This window comes from Miniopterus natalensis, chromosome 4, assembly GCF_054644295.1.
Source record: "Miniopterus natalensis isolate mMinNat1 chromosome 4, mMinNat1.hap1, whole genome shotgun sequence".
NCBI lineage: Eukaryota > Metazoa > Chordata > Mammalia > Chiroptera > Miniopteridae > Miniopterus > Miniopterus natalensis.
In genome coordinates this window covers 8,430,171-8,444,039 of record NC_142084.1, presented here as the reverse complement: position 1 = coordinate 8,444,039, position 13,869 = coordinate 8,430,171, and the positions used below count along the sequence as shown (strand labels likewise).

General features: G+C 41.5%; 1 protein-coding gene across 4 annotated transcripts in view; it reads right to left on the bottom strand.

Annotated features, from left to right (window-relative positions):
- Positions 1–13,869, bottom strand: part of RNF130 (ring finger protein 130) — a 101,773-nt gene that overhangs the window by 11,955 nt on the left and 75,949 nt on the right. Inside the window, exons 6-9 of one of the 4 annotated variants that reach the window (XM_087816250.1) lie at positions 13,345–13,441; positions 11,132–11,336; positions 7,471–7,564; positions 1,182–1,376 (exon numbers count right to left, since the gene is read on the bottom strand). In XM_087816250.1, coding sequence (XP_087672376.1) covers positions 1,361–1,376; positions 7,471–7,564; positions 11,132–11,336; positions 13,345–13,441 — 412 coding nt within the window. In that variant the 3' untranslated portion in view covers positions 1,182–1,360. Of the gene's footprint in view, positions 1–1,181; positions 1,377–7,470; positions 7,565–11,131; positions 11,337–13,344; positions 13,442–13,869 lie in introns of those variants that run through there. The other 3 variants (XM_087816249.1, XM_087816252.1, XM_087816251.1) reach the window with 3 other exon arrangements.

Below are 13,869 nucleotides of genomic sequence, written 5' to 3'. Positions count from 1 at the left end.
CAGGGGGTAGGAGGAGTGAGAGGTTACTGGTAATGGCACCAGGACTTCATTTTTGGGTGATGAGAATGTTCTGGAGTTAGATAGTTGTGATGGTTACACAACCTTGTGAATATACTAAAACTCTCAGAAATGGCTTACCCTTTAAAAGGGTAAATTTTATGGTATGTGAATTATAGCTCAAAAAAAACAAAAGAAAAAAAAATCTTCAATCGCCCTACCAATCTGAGTATGACTGCTGAAGGAACCTGCCATCAATGGGAATATGTTCTCATTCTCAGGCTGCAGAGGTGGAAGCTGGGAGCCCACTGCTCGGAATGCTATGTGTACTGTCCCAGCCAATGTCCCGGCCAATGTCCCAGCCAACGGGCCTCAGGGGGAGGGGGTTGGCCTTGGGGCGCGTGCAGGAGGCAGATGTTCACTGTCACATCGATGTCTCTCTCCCCACTGCCTTGCCTTCCATCCTCTCTAAAAAAATCAATGGAAAAAATATCCTTGGGTGAGGATTAAAAAAAAAAATATATATGTTATGCACAATGAATCCTTCAAGTATATGATTCAATAAAACAAAATATTTCAACATTTTCCTCATCAATAAAGCAAAAATATTTCACTTATATATGTAAAATTGCTTTCATCCAACTTTTTAGAATTTGCCATTTTTGAAAGAATGCTGTACAAACTAAGTTTAAGAGAGAGAGATATAGTTTATTACTTACTAATTATTATGTATCTTGGAAATTTTTTCTTACACTCAACCCTTCATCCCACAAATATTTATTGAGCACTTACTATGTGCAAAGCACTCTACTAGGTAGGGGGATATGGTGGCAAGCGACACAATGTAATGTCCTTGCTGCTGCTGTGGAGTTGCTGTTCAGGCTGGAGGGTTATCAACCACAAACAAAGAAACAAGATATTATCAGAGTGAATGGTGACCTTGAGGAGAATAAAATGGGACTAACCAAGCAGAGCCAAGCCGAAGGGGCATTACCATACAGGATGTCCCCAGGCTTGGGTACCCTTTGGGCACAGTAGGAGCCAACATGGCAATACCAACAGAAAGAGCGGCACTGTTCCTCCCATGGGGAGTCAGGAGCACGTTCTGTCTCTGAAAGAGAAATCTGGGCATGTCATCTCCAAATCAGCCTTCCAAACACAAGTGGGGGATTAATACTCAACAGCACAGTCTTTTTCTTTTATTATTTATTTATTTTAATACAAAGCTTTGGCATTAGCAATTTATGAAAAAATAAAATGTACTAAAAATAAATGCTTGTGTGGCATGATTGGTAAATGATGCACAAAAATAGGTTCTTTTTTTCCTTCAAGGCAATCAGTCAGAAAGCAGTTTGTTTCTTCTTTAAAACCATTCTACCCTATGGAATAAAGGAAAAAACACAGGTCAAGGATTAGTTAAAGGGTAGTCGTCAACGTTTTAAAGTAACAAGGAAAGTGATCCTAACTGAAGGGCGGCCAAGGGCTGTCCCCGACTATTTCCCAACCCCAACTGGTAAAGCCAGTAGCCATTAGCATTTTCCTGAACTCAGCAGCTTCCGATCTGTGGGCAAGTGGTGCAGTCACCTTAAAAATGTGTTAGTATTCCCCAAAGAAATGCAGGGAAAGGTGTAGGCTAACAGCTTGTTTAAAAATGGGGACAATTCCACAATCGACAACTTTTCCTGGTTTGAACACATGTTCTAAAATGCTGAGTCTCCTGAAATCTGTAGCTGTTGTCCTTAAAATATGCTCCCCCTTTATCCTCAAACAAGAATGTCATTATTTATTTTGAAATAAGATTTAAAGTACAGACTTCCAGGGACGTCTGGCTCTCTTACGTGAATCCCCCTGATCACGTGTACGTGGGTCTGAAGGCACCCCGTCTTTGCCGCTTCCTGCGCTGCCTCGGGCTAGTGCTGCCCCCCGCAGCCGGGCACTGTGGGACTGCCCAGCTTCCTGAACCCTGTACAGTCCGGTTCACCGCCACGGTTCCCAAATCACAGCTTCAGTTCTCTCTTTCTGCTGAGGCCAGATCCGTATTTCAAGCCACTGTCCTTGCTACCACACAGCCTCTAACACTTCTCGATTTCATCTCCTCCCCATCACCCTGACTTCCTCATTCAACTCTGCGTTTTCACCTCTCATCTTCCTGCCTACGGTCCACCACCCAAGGCAACTTCGCGGCCACCAGGATGGAAAGCCTTACACGTTATTCACCGTTTACAAGAATAAAGTTTAAATTCTAGAGTCTGCCCACCACTGCCACTACCGCCTATAGTAGACACATCAAACACACAACTCTCTGAACCTGCTCTGCTTTTTCCTCATTTTGTGCCCTAATTATGCCCAGCCTAGTTCTAAGTTACTCCCTCCAGGAAGCCTTTTTCAACTCCCTCAGGAAAAAGTGGCAGGAACCCGGTGTCTCTGTGACACTGGGCGACCGAGCTCATCTCATACAGGCACTAGCTCACATTAACCAGCGGCAGTGCCCTGAGCAGTGCCGCCCCTCGTCCCCAGGGCTCTTGCACGACACAGGGCACACTGGTATCTAAGCAAAGGAAAGACCATTCACAGCAACTTCATGTAAGCTCTATGCTTTATTATTTACTCTAGTTTATACTGTAAGATAACAACATGTTGCTTTGATAGTATTTCCTCAGAAAAGCTGGATATTAGATATAAGGACTTCTAATGGGTGAATCAAAAATTTTAAACTTACTTATATTCAACTAATGCAGCCATAACATTAAAGGTACTTCTGAAAAATAAAAAAATGACCACTGCCAAAGACAGTACAGAAGTCCAAACAAAGGTCCCAATGCCTTTAATCCTCTCTTTGTCATCATGCTTTTAGAAAACCAAATTTGTCATCTTCAACCACATTGTTTGGAGCTCTTAAGTGGCTCTCTGCAGTAATCAGAGACCAGTGGTGTAAAGGGAAGAGGCTGACCCAGAAACACTGGGCTTCAATGCCATGCTCTGCTTCCTAGGGCATTTCCAGGGTCACTTGGGCCGTACGGGCCTCAGGTTAGTCCTCTGCATATAGCGCAGGCTCAGGTGGCCGAAAGGAGAAGTAAATACTTAGAAACAAGAGGGTTCGTTAACCAACGGGGGCAAGTTCAAATCTTTGCTGGCATTGCTACAAGAAAGGCTGTCTAAGAAAAATAAACAAAGATGGGTGCTAGTATGAGCAAAAGGTAGTAAGTTGAGAACTAAAAATTCAAAGTTCTTTAGATTAGTGTTCCTGAAACTTATTAATGGATTGTAAAATCAATGTACGAGCTCACAACTAGCATTAACAACAAAGTACAGAGGACAGATCAGAGAATACTGCATGTATAAGGAAAATGTCTATGAAATTTCCGTTCCAGCCATACACATGGGAGTCCTGGGTCATAATGCAAAATGTATCTCTTACAGTGGGAGATGGTCTATAAGAGGCAGCAGAGAACCCAGCCCCTTTCCTCTGTCTCTGCTCGCTCCCGGGAAGGGACCACTTGGGACACACAGCTCAGGAGGGCCTCTCAGAACTGGAAGGAATCGTAGACTTTCACCTGATGCAGGAACAGCTCCAGCTTTGTAGCTTGTCTGAATAAGCAGGTCCTGGCAAGCTCACTAGCTTTCAAGACATCCCATGTCATGGAGGACAACTGTGACTGACTGACAGTTCTTTCTTACACTGAGTAGAAATCTACCTCCCTGTAGATGTCTCCGGAACTACACCATTAAGTGTCGCTTCTGTGAGCCGCGGTTAGTCACCATGGGACTGTTAGGAGTATTAACAGGGCAATGTGGGGAGTAACAGAGCTCAACACAGGAGTAAGTTCTCCGTAGGAGCTATTCTTATCTTTGGGAGTCCTTCAAAGACCTGGAGACACTTTTCATCTTACCCAGGTTCCTCTTTTTCTAAGCTAAGCATCCCCAAGACATCGGATGAATTTTCAGACTCCTTTTATATCGAGACATGTCAGTGTTCCTCTTCAAGTCTGAGCAGAACAATTCAGAAATATTGAGCGGAGAGTAAAACAGAGGCATTGATCCTTTGATCTGGTCTAGATGTTTCTACCATGACCCCTTGGAGGCCAGCCCATGATAGATACTGCCTGCTACTGAGCCAGGCCTTCTGGGTCTTGGGTAATGTTACAGGATGTGACATTTGTTCCAGTTACTTCATTATGCTGACCATAGCCGACTCATTTCCTCCTGTCCAGGCTATTTCAATTTGAATGTCTGGGCTACGCTCCTCTGCAAATTGTAGGACATGATTTCCATGGATCCAAATCTAGGAACTGAGAATGGGCTGTAGAGAATGTCTAACTGATCTTTACACTCAAAATCTCTCCCTGCATCACCCTGATCTCAGATCACAGATCTTATAACTCGTTCCTCAAAAAAAAAAAAAGGACATTTACTTTTCTTACGTTTAGAGAGAATTAGCGTGATACAAATATACACCTATAAATGCTAGGCTTTAACAAGGTTTATTTGAATAGTGAAGTAGAGGAGAAAACCTCCTTTGGAAATTGAACTTCAATAACCTTGCTTACTTAGGTTCTAAGAAACACAGTATGAAAAGCAAATATATACAAATATATTTTACTTTGTGTTTATTTGCTTCTTTGACTACTACCCTGTTTATATTGCAAAATTTCAAAATTCACTAGATTAGCAGTGTTAAAAAATTAAAAGCATAATTAGTCATGGTTGAATACTTGGGAATTTCATCCCAATAGAAGAGGAGTAACCCCAGGTACATGGACTTTTGACTGATTTCTGATTAAGCCAATAGAGTCAAGCCCTGAGTAACCCTGCAGAGGTGGTGAGGGAGGTGGCAGTGCTTTCATCCCTAGGGGGCAACAATCCATGTACTTCGAGTAGAAGCCTAGGCCCACCAAGTGGTGCCACATGCCTGCCCTTACATCTGGTCAGTGCTGCCTCATCTTGCTCACAAATTTTCACAAGTGACTAGACTTGGTCAAGGTCTTGCTTAAATCACAACACAAGTTCAGTGTAATATTGTTAGAAAAGTAAACTGTAATAGAAGACTATCTTACGAATGCATGAGGTTACCTAGAAAATTAAAAGAGAGCTATTAAATTAAAAAGGCAATCTCATTTTGGTTATAATTTTTTTGTAAAACAAAAAGGGGAGAGAGATTTCAAAAACTTCATTAATAAAGAATATTTATAAATTTATTTGCTAAAATAAACTTTCCACTGGCTTTAAATTTTTCATCAACATTTTGGGGAAAGAGACATTGAATGACCATTATCTCCTACAATTAAAAAGGCTTTATAAAAAATTAAGTAATTCATGTTATTAAAAAAAATCAACATATAAAAGCACAATAGGATATTCTGGTGACCATCTTTGATGCATCCCCCCACACTCTTTCTCACACTCTCTCAATTTCTTTAAATGGGATCATGAAAATCATCTTTCAGAGTGGTTTTGATTGAAGGCACAGAAATAATATTCAAATGAATAATTGCAGTATCAAGGCTAATGGGAGAAGGGTTGGACTAAGACATGGATCTAAGATCTATGACTTAGATTCTGAGTCATGCAGGCATTTATGCATGGAACTGAAATGTTATGTCCCAGGTAATCTGGTTTCTAATAGGTAACATGTCTACTGAGCATTCTCTAAAATATCTGATGTATGAACTGAGCGTCTGGCAGATTCTGAGTGGCTGCAAGATGACCATTAAATTACTTAAAATTTTGCTAAAAGTGCCCAGCGTGCCACTATTTGCTGTGATTGGTTTTCACTCATTTGTGAAATCATCTAGTTTGATGAGTCAGTATGGGAGTAAGAAAAAGAGGTGACTGCAGGTGAAATACTTCCCTCCAAACTGGTTTGAATCACAGGCACTCACACAGCTCCTATGACTCTGTAATCTATTTCATGAAAGAAAATTAAATTCAAATGATAAAGACAGATGGCTATCTTACTCACAGAACTTAAAACATCTCAGTGGAATTGATTGGCTAACATTTATTGAGCACTTATTATGTACCAGGCACTGTGCTAAACACTGTATATGCTAATTCTCACAACCACCCTATGATGTACTCCTACCATTACCCTGTTTTATGGATGACTAAAGTGAGCCTCAGATAAATATAACTTCCCAGCTCACATAAGCTGAAAATGGCGAAGCAGGGAGTCACATTCAGGTATGTCTGCTTCTAGAATCTGAGCAGTTAACACTGTGCTGCGCTGAAGTAAAACTGCATCAGGTGGGCTCAACAGAAACAGACAGCTGGCGACCTGTTGGATGAGGCTGAGACTACTTTTATCTGAAGGCTGAAGAATGCCAACTGACTATGACATCCTCCCAACACATCACCGTTCAGGGGTGCCAAGGGCACCTCCTCCACGCAGCTAGCTGACAGATCAGGTGGGAAGTAATTAAATCATGTCACTGAAGTGGAGGTTACTTATCCAGAGTTTCTACGGCTGAACAATGAGCATTTAATTAAATCAATTACATGAGCTTGGCTGACTGTGAAAATGGCAGACATAACTGAACATGGACAAGGTGTGAATTCCACCTGTACCATTTACGTTCAAATTTGAGCAGTGTCCCCGGGTGCTTCCATCTTGAATTAGTTTGCCTGAGTACTGGGAAATGACTGAATATTATCCTATAGTAAATGCCCAAAATTTAAAACAAAAGAAACAAAACCATTTTACCCCTGTGGAAAGCTAATTTTGGAAAACTACTGGATCAAAATGGACTTTAACAGTCATCTAACCCAATTTTCTATTCTCTGAAAAACCTCTCACCCACAGCAGCCCTGATAAGTGACATCCAGCTTCCGAGTCCTGGGCACTCCCCACTCTCCACAGCAAACCACCCACTGGTAAGTAGCCTCACTGACAGATATTCTTCCTTTTGCCGAGGTGAAGTCTGCCTTCCTATAACCTACCCTTTGGTCTTCCATTTTGCTCTATAGAGAACAGTTTAGTTATTTTCTCCTGCCCACCTCCTGCCCCCGACAGGCTTCCCAGTTGCTTCTTTCTTGCAGATTAAGCATCCAATTCACTGTTCCTTGACCTTCGCCAGGGTGCCACTGCTCCATCAAAAGCTCAGTATATCAGACTCCAGGTAAAGTCTGACAGGCACATTGTAAAGGGGGCTGTTCCTGTCAGTGATTAGGACACAAACGAGTTTTATCCTACAACTGTACTGCTTCCCTTGGCATCTGCATTACACTGTTGGTTCACTCTAAATTTGTGGCTAATGAAAGGCCCTAGATCTTTTCTTAAGTGAGCTACTGAGGCTGAGCAAGGTGAACTTCCAATATGAGTTACTGTTCATGAAATAAATTGTTTTGGTAGGTATGATCCCATCAGAATCAGTATGAAACTGGTGAAGGCCAATTCTCACTATCTATTAAAATGACTCTACATATTTTCTTGGGATCATCTGGCACATGCAATCCAAAAAATAATTTGTTACTTACTCATTAGCATTCAAGCTAGCTGTGGCTCTGATGATCATGTAGCAGAGTGTGAGAGCACTGAGGAGGCCAAAACTGGCAATAATAAACCATTCTTCTGTTGACAAAGGAAAGGGAGGAAATCACTCTGGGGAGAAGGCTTAAGTGAAATCGATGCCAACATTTCCCTCACAAGCAACGACGCAGACGCCAACGGAGGAGTAAGCCCAGGCTGGCTCAAGGAAGTGAAGCAGAAGGAGGTTTGCCAGAGCTACTAACTGGAGGAGGTTAGTGGAAGGAGTGGTAAGAGCTGCAAGGGAGAGAGGAAAGCATGGCCCAAACGTTTCTTCCAGTTCAGGTCCTGAGGTCTGTGAGGAGCGTGGCCATCAAACACCATGTAGTGAAAATATGTATATAAAATTGCACATGGATGCAGATTTTTTTACTTATTAAATTAAGTGACAGTAGCCCAGCTGGGCGTGGATCAGCAGTTGAGCATCAACCTAAGATCCAGGAGACTGTGGTTTGATTCCCGGTCAGGGCACATGCCCAGGTTGCAGGCTCGGTCTCCCAGTGGGGGGCGTGCAGGAGGCAGCTGATCAATGACAACTCTCTCATCAGTGATGTTTCTATCTCTCTCTCCCCTTCTCCCTTCCTCTCTCTGCAATCAATAAATATACATTTAAAAATAAATAAAGTGACAATAAAGTAAACTAGCCATACATATAACTTCTCCTTCTTCATTTTGTCTCTTCTGCATGGTCATGTCATTCATTCTCAGAGAATGGCTTAGAAATACGGAGTAGTGGTTCCAAAGGTCTTGTGGGCATACCAAGCAGTTTGCAGGCTGGCCGTCCATGGCATTCACTTCTACCTTCCTTTCTCTTATGCATGGGTTATAGTCTTGACTTAAAAAGCACATGAACTGGTGTCTCCAAAAAGGACTACCCTTCACAACCTCACCACTGGCAAGCAGCACTGGCTGTTCTGGCTCTGTCCAGCATTAGTAGGAAGGGTAGGTGATTCACGAGATACTTGGCCCATCCAAGAGTTGAAAACCACTGGTACACAGAACGCTAAAGATTTTTATCCAGTCTCGTTTTAGAACCAGGAGGTCAGTTTATATTTTCCCTTAACTTTTCAAAGTCTGTATTGTAACATTCCAAAAACAATGTTTACTGAGAAGCTAGAAAATAACCTGAGAACGAATTTGATATCCTTTTTAAAAGTCTGAACACTAAGATGTTTCCTAGAGTGTACACTAACTAGGTCTGGCTTAACAAAGTGTTGCACAGTAGAACTCCCTATATTACCTGCAATGAGGCCGAGAGAAGAGATTCACTGCTTGAAATAACAGCTGTTTATATGCAAAGGCTATGTTGTAACATGGGTGTTTCTCAATCTGGCTTTCGTGAATCCTACAACTATGCAAAACAGTGTACACTTAGAAATTTTTCTAGAAAAATTGGATTTTAAAAGTGGTGATCTTTAATTCTCTGCCCACCTTGGTTTGTATTATTAAAAGACTTAGCAAAGTTGTTCTTTTAAAATAACAGTGCAGGCAATGCTCCTTGGATTATAGATTCCTCATTAGAATGAATTTATATGGCTTTTCTTTAAGTCAAAATAAACATTCAAGGACCCACACAGCCTGGCTGGTGTGGCTCAGTGGTCAAGCATCAACCTATTAACCAAGAGGTCATGGTTCGATTCCTGGTCAGAGCACATGCTTAGGTTGCAGGTTTGATCCCTAATAGGGGGTGGGCGTGCAGGAGGCAGCCGACTGATGATTCTCTCTTTCTCTCCCTTTCCCTTCCTCTCTCTGAAATCAATAAAAACATAAAAAAACAAAAAAAAACCCATACAAAATCCACCATTCTACCCACATATATTTTAAGTTAGGAAATACGTATACTGGCATTTAAAAAATTAAGAGATGATTGGTTATCCTTAATTTTTTTCAACTTAGACTTTTATACATGATAAACAGACTAACTTTTAGAACTTCAATTATGTCTATGCTTCTGAATTCTGAATGTACCATCCATATATGCATGGAATTTCAGTGATAAAAACTAGTAATCAAAGGAAGTAAACACCATCATAACAATACCAAATGGGCTCACAGATATTTTAGCAAAGATCCACCGCAGCTGGGGTCTCGATCATCTCTGTTCTCCCAGTGTGTATTTAGCACAGTGCCGTGCACACAGTGGATGCTGGCTGAACGCACTGTAGTTGCTATGGAACTACAGAGTTTTGAGGGAAAATAGAGGCAGCTTAGGTGTAACTTAACCACATAAATTTTATTTACTAACATGCATAAATTCTGCTAAAGGTGAGTAACTTGATTAATGAAGTATTTTTTATTGTCAAAATAGAAGACTTTGAAAGGATATTCCTACATCAAATATAACTGAATCAGTACTTAATGTTGTAGTAGGTGCTCAATAAATGTTGATCAATGAAGGGCTTATAAAAACTCAACAAACAAACTACTTTCATCTCCTTTCTATTTGACCAATTTAAAAAATCTAGAGCATAAAACCTAAATGCCAAAGCAGAAAAATATGAAGTGCTGTTAAACAAATCATTGGGAAATGGTCGGAAATGAATCAAACCATATGAAAGACTAGTTTTACTTATTTTATAACTGAATGAAGTCTCCTTGAGTTTAGACAAATGATAGAATAAAACCTGGGAAATCATTTTCTATTAATTTTCGGCTGTTGAGAAACATATCTACATTAACTGAACAGACCACGTGAGTCTTACTATGTCAAGGGAAACATTTTTCTTAACGGCTTGACCACTGTACCGACTCTGAGTTAAGCAGAGTCTCATGAGGGTTAGGGCTTGAGGCTAGAGGCAAGCAACGGCACATACTGGAAAAGGCAGCACCAGAGTGGTGATGAGATGGGGTGAAGTGTTGTTAGATGAAAATAACAAAGAAAGAATGGAAATGAAGAAAACAGTTGACTGGTTACAGGTGAATGAACACAAGGCCACATGCACACCTGCCAGCCACTCACAAGTTCTTAGGTCTGGCCATCAAAACACTCCGAGCGCTTCTCTCAATGATTCAGCAATGATGACATTCACAACTAGCCCAAGAGCACTTAAGGCAGATTTCCCTTTGGCTTTTCTCCCACCTTGTGTACAATTATACCAAAGAGGTAAGTGCTTAACACCAACCCTCATAAAAGCGTGAAATACAGTGAGCTGCAACAGGCCCATCTCAGCTGTTCCTAAGCTGTGGATTTTTAGGTTCAGATTCCAGATTAGTTTGCGCAGCCTGGGAACCAGAGAGCACTGGTGCTCACAGCCCCCACCCTCCTCCGCCCGTTGCTGCTGCTGCCTTTCCTCACATCCCAACATGACCTTTTAAAATGCCATCTGCATCACAATCATTTCAAAACATGTTTGTAAACAGCTACGGAGACAAACCTCTGAACAAGTGCTGGTCTGGGCAGCTACTCCTATTAATCCCACACAAATACACAAACTCCCTATTATAAAGCAAGTTTCCTTATCCCCAGTAGCTGTTTTAACCAAAGTACCCATTACTTTTTCGGTTGTAGACTGTCTCTGCCCCCGTGACTGCCTCAACTCTCCTCTGGAATTGTCAACAACGCCAAATAGCAGCAGCAAACCTGCCATTCACCTGGGCACAGGGCCCACTTACTTGTTACTGCAATGTTGATCTCTCCAGTCCTAGGGGTGAGCTCTCCGTCCTGAGGAAGCGGTGAGATCCCGGAAGTTCGAAGTGGCTCAAGGCCAAGGGAGTTGTCACTGGCGAGGTCACCCAGGGCTGGTCTTCGGTTAACTGCTTGGGTTCTGGTAAGCCTTTCCATATCAAATGCTACGTTATCAGCGCATGGCAAATTTGGCTGCAAAATATTCCCAGATTAAAAGTACTTGTAAGAGTAACAATTTCTAAAGGTTTGACACCGTGTTGAAAAGACCTCAAGATTTTTTCCATGTGATTTCCTCTCATTTGTCTCCCCATCTACCCTTTCCACTCTCACCCAAGAGGTTTTCTTTAAAAGAAACGGGTGATTTCCTACCCAAAATGGTACAAAGGAAAACCAAAATCCACTGCAGAACTGAGAAAATTGGGTACTTCATTTTTTTAAAGAAATGATAACCTTGTGGCGGTGGCTCAGGCCAAGCAGGTCAGTAGTATAAAGCTGACAAACAGTCAAGTGTAACTTTGGCTCAATGCTCAAGGACAGCAGGTGACATGCAACACCCCTTTCATCCTAGTAACTTCTCTGTAATGCCCCACTTATCTAGCCGTCAGTTTTTAAATATCTTCCCCCTTTAAACACAAATAAAGCTTAAAACCAAGAGCAGATAACGCTGAAAAGACTTTTGAACTCTAAGAAAACTGTTTCAAAATCTAAGCATCTAATCCTGAAGGACAGCTATAGAGCTGCCTTGGAGCCAAAGCTTACTCACTGAAAGTGGATGTGCAAGTCTTCTGATTTAACAATATGGCTATCTGGTTTCCCTAGCAACCTTCATTCTTTTAGCTGAGAACAGATAGCATATTAGAAGCAGAACTGGGAACGGTGGCTGAGAGAAGCTCATATACTGAGAAGTGACAGCCAACCAAACCCAACACAAATGGCTTCCTAGGCAAAATAATTGCGTTCCAGATCACCCCAAAGCCCAATTAACAAAAAATTACAGCACAGTGTAATAACTGGTGCTTATAATGATACTCCATTAGTTAGGATTATTATTATTTTTTTATATATAAGGAACCATAGTAGCTTGTAATACATTTTAGAAGGATTTTCATTAAAAACGGTAGGAAAAAGTATTAGCAGTTCAAAGAATAGGATTTAAAAAACAAAACCACCAAGAATGCTGGAGGAACAAAAGCGGCTACGTTAGTATTTTCCAAAGTGTCTACTACATGTCAGACACATTGCAGCAGCTCTAAGTTAAACCTCACAAACGGGGGCGACTTTGTTTCCCAAGGGACATCTGGCAATGTCTGGAGACATTTTTATTGTGTGACCAGGTAGTCATGCTACTGGTATTTAGCAGAGGCCGGGACGCTGCCAGGCAGTCCGCAGTGTCCAGTGCTGAGGTGGGGAAACCCTGTTCAACTGCAACGTCAGCGACCTCTGAAGACAAAGGGTAAATGGGCAGGAATGTCCATTTTAGGACTGCACCTGAACTGTCATCTGAGAGCATATTTCAAACAGGAACACTTAGGTCTTCTCTGGGTTGCCAAGCTAAAATGAAGAATTCATCTGCTGGGTCAAACTAAACTTTTTGTTCCATAAGGAGATTATTCATTCATTCTTTTTTGAGACTAGAAAGGCTTTTTGTCTAAAAAGCAGTAATCCTGGATATGTACTTATCTTAATAAAGGAGCGCTAACTGTAGGAAGTCTCTGAGGCCCTCGGCTAGTCAGTGCTGACTCGCCTGCCACAGCTGAAGTGTTCTGTGCCCCGACCAAAGCCACTGCCGGGGTTAAGGCTCGCCCAGGGCTGCCATCACCCACCTCACCGCTTACCACTTACCAACGCCCAGAAGAGTAAAGCCAAATTCAAGAGGGAGAAACGTAAGTGATGACATAGTTTTATATTATGCTGAACACAGGAAAAACTGCTACTGGAATGGAGTCAAAAGTCTGTATTCTATTCCTTTTTTAGTTCTCCACCACTCACCCACCACCACCCGACAGAGGGAGGCATCCTGGTGGACCAGCGCAGTTCTTCCCCTTCCCTTCCGGGAGTTTCCTGAGATGGGCTGGAAGAAGGGCCCTGTTGGACTAACCAGGTATGGGCAAAGAAAGCCAGTGTCCTCTCCTGAGAAGTAGCCACCCACTTGTGCTGTTCTGACACTTAGAGATCAGACTTCACAAAATGGGCAACATACCACAATTCCCAGGGCCTTCAAAATATTAAGTTTGCACATAGGACAGGTACAATGTTCACTAAGCCAGGGATCCACGCAGGATTTGTGGAAAACATGCCTATAAAAGAAAATGGAGAACTGTATCAGAAATGATATACTGAAACACTATTAGGTCAAAGTGTAAAGAAATTGTATTAACATATCACTGACAGAAAACCGCCTGAACCCAATCCTATATATTGATAAGATTGTATAATGAGAACTGATTAAGTTGTATTTGGCTGTTTCGTCTTTTTATTCCACCAAATTCCAAAAAAGATTTGAGGAAACTTAGAAAGTTAATTAATAATGAAGACAATGAATTACATCTGATAAATTAGTTGTTTTCTATAATGGTTAAAGCAGGAAAGGAGAATTTCAAAAATATATTAAACATCAAAAAGAGTTCTCTGTATAATTGTTTCATGGAACTGTTTAAATGCCATTTAAAACATTACTTAAAAAGATTTCTAAGCAACCTTATGCTAAATGTCTGTATAAGTTACA